Source organism: Myotis davidii, unplaced genomic scaffold, assembly GCF_000327345.1.
Source record: "Myotis davidii unplaced genomic scaffold, ASM32734v1 scaffold214, whole genome shotgun sequence".
NCBI lineage: Eukaryota > Metazoa > Chordata > Mammalia > Chiroptera > Vespertilionidae > Myotis > Myotis davidii.
Window position 1 is genome coordinate 1,692,235 of NW_006285782.1, and position 6,748 is coordinate 1,698,982.

The following is a 6,748-nucleotide window of genomic DNA, read 5'->3' on the forward strand; positions in this document are numbered from 1 at the left end:
CCAGGATCTCCTTTTTTTCTTTTCTTTTTTAATTCTGGGATTTATTTACCTTCTATAATTGAAACTTTGTTGCCTTCAGTGGAGCTCAGAGCTGGCCAGGAAGCTTGGCTTCCTTCATCACTGGAGCAACCAAGCCTCCTGCTTGCTTCAGCTCCTTGGCTGCCGGCCACCATCTTGGTTGGGTTAATTTGCATTTGGTCGCTCTGATTGGCTGGTGGGCATGGCTTAAGGCGTAGTGAAGGTATGGTCAATTTGCATGTTTGTCTTTTATTAGATTAGATATTAGTGAATGAGTGAATGAATGAATGGATACCTGCATTCTCTCCCTCATCAATTAGACTGCAGGCTCTAAGAGAGCCAGGCCTATGTCTTTTTCTTTTTGCTTCTGGTGCATTTATCACCTTAGAGCCCTGTGATGGGCTGAATTGTGTCCCCCCAAAAACTAGGTTGAAGCCCTAATGATTGTATTTGGAGATAGGAGCTTTTAAGAGATGACTAAGTTAAGGAGGGGGGCTTTGGGGTGGGCCCTAGTCTAATCTGATGGGTGTCTTTATAAGAAGAGGAGACTAGGACACATAGAGAGATCCCGGGATGCACACCCACAGAGGAAAGGGCAAGTGAGGACACAGTGAGAAGGCAGCCGTTTGCAAGCCTAGGAGAGAGGCCTCAGGAGAAACCAACCCTGCCAACACCTGGCTCTCAGATTTCCAGGCTCCAGACTGTGAGGAAATACATTGTGGTTGTTTAAGCCCCCAAGAAAGCTAATACAGATCCATATGCCCCACCCAGACCCATGGCCTATGCAGGCTGTGGCCAGCCTGACCTGGTAATCAGTGCTGGAGAAACAAGGCGAGTGGCCCACATGCTGGCCACCTACCAGAACAGCTAGCTTACAGCGCGAAGGGAGCCCTACCAGGGATGGTGTTGTCCAGTATGAAGGCCAGAAATCCACCAACAAACATGCCCGTGGTCAGCAGCACCTGGATGACCTGGTCCAGCTGGAGAATCCCTGGAGAGGAGATAAAGTGATGAGGATTCCTGGGGCACGAGGGCCCCATTGGCCCAGCCCCTGGAGTGGTCACGGTCCTGAGGCTGGCGAGTCACCTGTCTGGAGTAGGTCCGAGTTCTTGCTCACCCAGTTGGGAATGGTGAGCCCACAGTAGATGGAGAAGCCAAAGACAAAGAGGTTCCTGGACGAGTTCATGTCCACGTGCTGTGGGGAGACACCAGTGCTGTGGCTGCACCCCCAGCTGACACCCCCTCCAAATGCCCCTTCCTCCCGCCGCCACCATAGGTGTGGAGGCAGGAGGCTGAACTCAGCAACACATGCTCTCAGAGGACAAGCCAAGCTCCAATTCCCACTTGACCTGGGGAGCTGAGTGGTTTGGGTAATCCAATTCAAACTGATACAGTTTCTGGTTTGGGGTGCTTCTATTTCTTTCTTCCATTGGGGGCCAGTGTGGTTACTGGGACCAAGGATCCCCCCTCTTCCCCTTCCCTGGCCCTGTTCCACTCATCTCAATCCTGTGGGCTCCTTCCAGGGTGGGAAATGCTGCATTCCCACGGGCGCCCGCTCACCTGCAGATTGGAAATCCCCACGGCTGCGATGATCCCGAACATCACGATGAACATGCCTCCGATCACGGGGGTCGGGATGGTGGCAAACGCAGCCCCGATCTTCCCAAAGACACCCATCAGGAGCAGCACGCAGCCCGAGGCGACAATCACCATCCTGCTCCCCACCTGAGGCATTGGGGAGATGGAGGAGGGGCTCAGCACCAGCAGGGCCCCATGCCACCGGGGCCTCCACCCTGCTCCCGGGGACTCACAGCAGCAGCAGCAGAACCACCTAACCCCAAAGTGGCCCCCCTCTGTTCTCACATGGAAAGACGGGGGTGTAGCCAGGTGGCAGCTGAAGACTCAGGTCTGGAGGCCTAGCCCAGGCTGGGCCAGAGGTAAGTGGCCTCCCAAGGGACTTTGCAGATATAATGACGTCGAAGGTTTTGAGATGGAGAGTATGGAAGACTCAGGTCTGGAGGCCTAACCCAGGCTGGGCCAGAGGTAAGTGGCCTCCCACCCAAATTTCAGAAAGTCAGGCACTTCTCCAGGGTTCACAAAGCCACTGACTCCTACGGGTGCCAGGATAGGCTTTCTGCCTGTGGAATGGCCACAGCCAAGAAGGGCAAGTGTGGTAAGCGGAAGGATGGTCCTTCGAAGAATCACGTCCTAATCCCCAAACCTGTGCATATGTCATCTTGCCGGGCAAAAGGGACTTTGCAGATGTGATGACCTCGAAGGTTTTGAGATGGAGAGTATGCTGAGTGATGCAGGGAGGCCTGATAATTGCACGGGTCCTGATAAGCAGAGCCTGATAATCGCACCCAAATTCCAGAAAGTCAGGCACTTCTCCAGGGTTCACAAAGCCACTGACTCCTACGGGTGCCAGGATAGGCTTTCTGCCTGTGGAATGGCCACAGCCAAGAAGGGCAAGTGTGGTAAGCGGAAGGATGGTCCTTCGAAGAATCACGTCCTAATCCCCAAACCTGTGCATATGTCATCTTGCCGGGCAAAAGGGACTTTGCAGATGTGATGACCTCGAAGGTTTTGAGATGGAGAGTATGCTGAGTGATGCAGGGAGGCCTGATAATCACACGGGTCCTGATAAGCAGAGCACCTTTCCTGGCTGTGGTTGCAGGGAGATGCGACTCGGAAGAGAGGCCGGAGAAAGGCAGCATTGCTGGCCTGGATGGTGGGGGTTGGGGAACCGTAGCCCAGGCATGTGAGGGGCCTCTAGCTGAAGGGAAAAGCCAGGCGGCAGCTTCTCCTCTGGAGCCTCCAGGAAGGAACACCGCGCTGCCAACACCTCTATCTCACCCCCATGAGACCATGCCAGCCTTCGGCCTCCGGATCAGTAAAGTAAATTCGGGTTGTTTGTAATCACCAAGTTTGTGTTCATTTGTTATAGCAGAAATAGTGACTAAAACATTGAGTGACAGATGTAGGTCCCCCATCTGCCCCCAGGAGCCACGGTCAGCAGCCTTACCTTGGTGATACCCAGTGCCCCGATGTTCTCGCTGTAGGAGGTGGTGCCGTTCCCTGTGCCCCAGGCCCCTGCCAGCAGACAGCCGAGGCCCTCAATGCCAATGCCACGGTTGATGGCATGCTTTGGAGGGGGCGGGGCCCCCACCAGCCGGGCACAGGCATAATAATCGCCCACTGATTCCACCATGGAGGCGATCACCCCGGCGATGAACCCAAAGACCCCAGCCAGGCTGATGGTGGGGAGACCCCACTGTCCTGAAAATGCAATGCAGAGGGAATGTTAATCCAGAAGATAACAGGGTGCTGAACCCCAATAATGTGTTTGCCGAAGGGGCCCCTGGAAGGCTTTGAAGTCCGGGCGACATGTCCTCAACGCCATAACAGTCCAGCAGCTTTGGCTCAGGCTCCTGCCCTATCCTTTCTCCTCGGGGCGGGGTAGACATGCCGACCTTGAGGTCACTGTGCACAAAAAGAGCCAGCAATGGGGTGTCTCCCCAGAAAGGCCTTGAAGCATTTGGAAGATGAGAGTCTTACTCGGGCCAGGGCAGCCCCATGGAACCTGATTACTCATAGGCCCTGAGCCAAGAACTGCGGGGAAAGCAGACCAGAAGCAGCTAAGGGATGGCCTTGAACTTGTCTCCCCCAACATGTTCTCATTCAGTCCCAGGCCTCCCTTGTGTGGGATCTAGCGAATCCGAGAGGAGACCCACAGATCTGGCTGGGAGGTGGGGACCTCTCTGTCCTCTCCCCTCTCCCAGGCTCACGGCTCTGAGCAGCGTGGGGGGGAGGGGGTTGAGATGTAGGCCAGCTCAGGGGGAGGCAGAGAGTGGGAGCATTTTGTCCAGCAGTACAGTAATAAATATGGGTTGTTTGAAGCCACTAAGTTAGTGCTAATTTGTCACAGTAGAAATAGGAGGCTAATTAGTTGTGTGACAGATTTAGGTCCCCCACCTGCCCCCAGGAGCCACCGTCAGCAGCCTTAGCCTGGTGACACCCAGTGCCCGACATTCTCGCCATTGGAAGGGGTACTATTCTCTGTCCCCATTGGAATCTTAGGACAGCCCAGGGGTCTCCTTCTTCTCTTTGGGGTCTGACATGGACTCCCCAAGGCCTGTCCCTCACCGTCAGAGTCCTTGGAGGAAAACCCACCCCCAGCCTATTCAACTCTCCATCCCGTGCCCTGGGTCCCACGGGCAGCCCTGGGCAACGTGCCCCAGGCCAGAAGGGTCCCCTCTTCTCATTACCTGGGTAAGGGAAGCGGAACCAAGGGGCTTGGTTCAGGACGTCGCCTTTGGTGTCTGTGCGGGCCAGGTACCCGTAGGCGGTGGGGGCCGAGGGGAGGGTGTTGGTCTCCGTGAGCGCGAAGCACAGGAGCCAGGAGATGCAGAGAGCCAGCAGCACCTGCCAGAGGAAGGAAGCGCCTTCACCACTAGCTGCCCCCCGCCCCCGCCCTTGCCACCCCTCCCCGAAGGCCCTTCCAGGGACGACGGGAATCAGCTGTGCTGCGGACAGGACAATCAGCACATTAACAGAGCGGAGCGGAGAAAATAAACAACGGGGAGCCTTCGTGTCAAACAGGCAGAATGTCTACCAATGTGGGCACTTATTACGTAGTCTGTCTCCCTTTCTGCTGTTTGCTGGTCACATGACCTGGGATCAAATCCTCTGAGCCTCAGTGTGCTCATCTGTGCAGTGGAGTTACAATCACTGTCCTGTGGAGCCTGAAGCAGGCGTTTTTACAGCAGGTCCTCAGATATGCGACTTTTCATTCCTGGGGGCTGACTTTTTCATTTCAAGTGACTCATATGCATTTTGGAACCACTGGCCTACAGGGGCGTTGAAGGATCAAGGAGATCACTACATGGAGGTATCGTCTTACAATGTGCAGTGCAGTTCACAGTCAGGTGACCCTGAAAACACCTGCGTGATGGACAGCTGCAGTGTGGTGCGCATTCCACAGAGAAGGCTCTGCAAAGGGAGATGCCACCGTCGTCACGGGGCACTTGAATTACCCATGAGCCACTGAGAAAGGACCTGATCTAGTCCCTTAGTTTTATATAATTAGCCGTGAGCCTGGCTGTCTCCCCAGTATCTTGCTGTGAATGGCCTCAGAAGAGGAGAAGGCTGTCCCACCCCGGTGCCCAGAGCAGCACCCAGGGCAGGATTCTCTGCTCCTGGGAGAGAAGCACTGCAGGGAGCCCTGGAATGGCATTACCCCAACGGCCAGGGAGCGTTCCCACAGACCACAGGTGGACTAAGGAAGGTCCCGGAGGGGAGGCCACTGCAGATGGGGGAGCATTTGATTGGGGGCCATCCGGGAGTACAAGACACTGCCCCTCACTCTCCAGGCGAGTCAGCTCAGAATGGAAGAGGGTGGGGGGTCCTTCTTACAGGGAAGAGCTGAAACAGGTGGACGCTAGCCGTGTGACACTTCTCCTGTCGTCCGTAAAGGGGCACAGGCACTGGGATGTGCTTCAGGTATTGAGAAAACAGCATGATGAGGAAGATGGTCCTGAAACAGAAACACCACACCCCACCTGGAAGCTGGGGCCGCCCTGAGCGAGGGTCCAGGATGCTGAGCCCCCGGGGGAGGGTCCCAGCCAGGCCCTGCTCTGCAGCCCAGGCAGCGTCCTGCCGGCTCTGGGAAGGAGGGCTGTTCCCTTTCAGACGCTGCTGCTGGCTGAAGAGAACTAGTGGGAAGTGGGGGGCGGGGGTGGCATTCCCTGTGGGTGGCAGCTGAATGGACCCAGCAGGTGGAGCCCACGAGGCCAGGGTCTGAGATCGCCTTCTCTCCCAGGTCGTTCTGCAGAAGCTGTGGTCAGACCACAGTGGGCAGGGCGAACGGTAATGTCCAGCATAATCCTCAAGCCCTTCAGAGCTCTGTTTGCATGCGGGGGCCTCTGTCCAGGAAGCTGTCCTGATGCCCCGAGCTGGTGTCACCACCCCTCCCTGAACATGCCCAGCATTCTCCCTCTCATCACTGTCTCCTGGCGTCGGTCTTCCCTCGCCCACACTGTAATATGAGGCCATGCTTTGCTCCCTTCCAAGTGCCAGAGGTTTACAAACAGTTGCTCAATGAGAACCTAGTAGGCAGGAAACTGGTGGTATGCACTTACTGTGAACCCCACACAAAGTACTTTATTCTTCACTGCCTGTGGTTACCCCATAGTCTGTGTGTACTAACGACATAGTAAATAGCAGCAATAATCTATATATATAAAAGGCTAAGCGACCATCCGACAGTCTGACTGTCCGGTAGGTATGATGCGCACTGACCACCAGGGGGCAGATGCTCAAAGCAGGAGCTGCTGAGCTGCAGTGACTTGGCAGTGGCAGTTCTCGGGTGACGCACCCTGGAACCAGAGAGGAGGGAGCCTGATTCCTGGAGGGGCTGTGTGATTCCACCTTCGGCTGTGGGTTATGTTATTTCTGGGGCACTGTCGGCCCCAAATCTGGTTTACTGCACACTTGTGTTTGCGTCCCAAACCCTGTACAACAGCAACTTTGCAGAGTGCCCTCTCACACTCCAGGACCCCTCAGGGATGTCAGAGAGCCGGTTTTGGCCTATCCCTGCAGGCCAGTCTGAGGGACCTCACTGGTGCCCACTAGCAAATTAGAAGCAGCAATCTCACTGCTTTTCAAGGCATGAGAATGTTCTTAGAAGTATTTGAAAAGCACAGAGTTGGCCAATATCCAGGACTCTTAG

The 6,748-nt window shown here is 55.5% G+C and overlaps 1 protein-coding gene across 4 annotated transcripts in view; it reads right to left on the bottom strand.

The window, feature by feature from the left end:
• Nucleotides 1-6,748, bottom strand: part of LOC102773777 (solute carrier family 23 member 1) — a 28,981-nt gene that overhangs the window by 7,068 nt on the left and 15,165 nt on the right. For 2 of the 4 annotated variants that reach the window (XM_015559414.1, XM_006756696.2), the window contains exons 6-11: nucleotides 5,434-5,554; nucleotides 4,287-4,443; nucleotides 3,044-3,297; nucleotides 1,579-1,743; nucleotides 1,105-1,213; nucleotides 914-1,009 (exon numbers count right to left, since the gene is read on the bottom strand). In XM_015559414.1, the coding sequence (XP_015414900.1) occupies nucleotides 914-1,009; nucleotides 1,105-1,213; nucleotides 1,579-1,743; nucleotides 3,044-3,297; nucleotides 4,287-4,443; nucleotides 5,434-5,554 (902 nt within the window). The remainder of the gene's footprint in view (nucleotides 1-913; nucleotides 1,010-1,104; nucleotides 1,214-1,578; nucleotides 1,744-3,043; nucleotides 3,298-4,286; nucleotides 4,444-5,433; nucleotides 5,555-6,748) is intronic. The other 2 variants (XM_015559415.1, XM_015559416.1) reach the window with 2 other exon arrangements.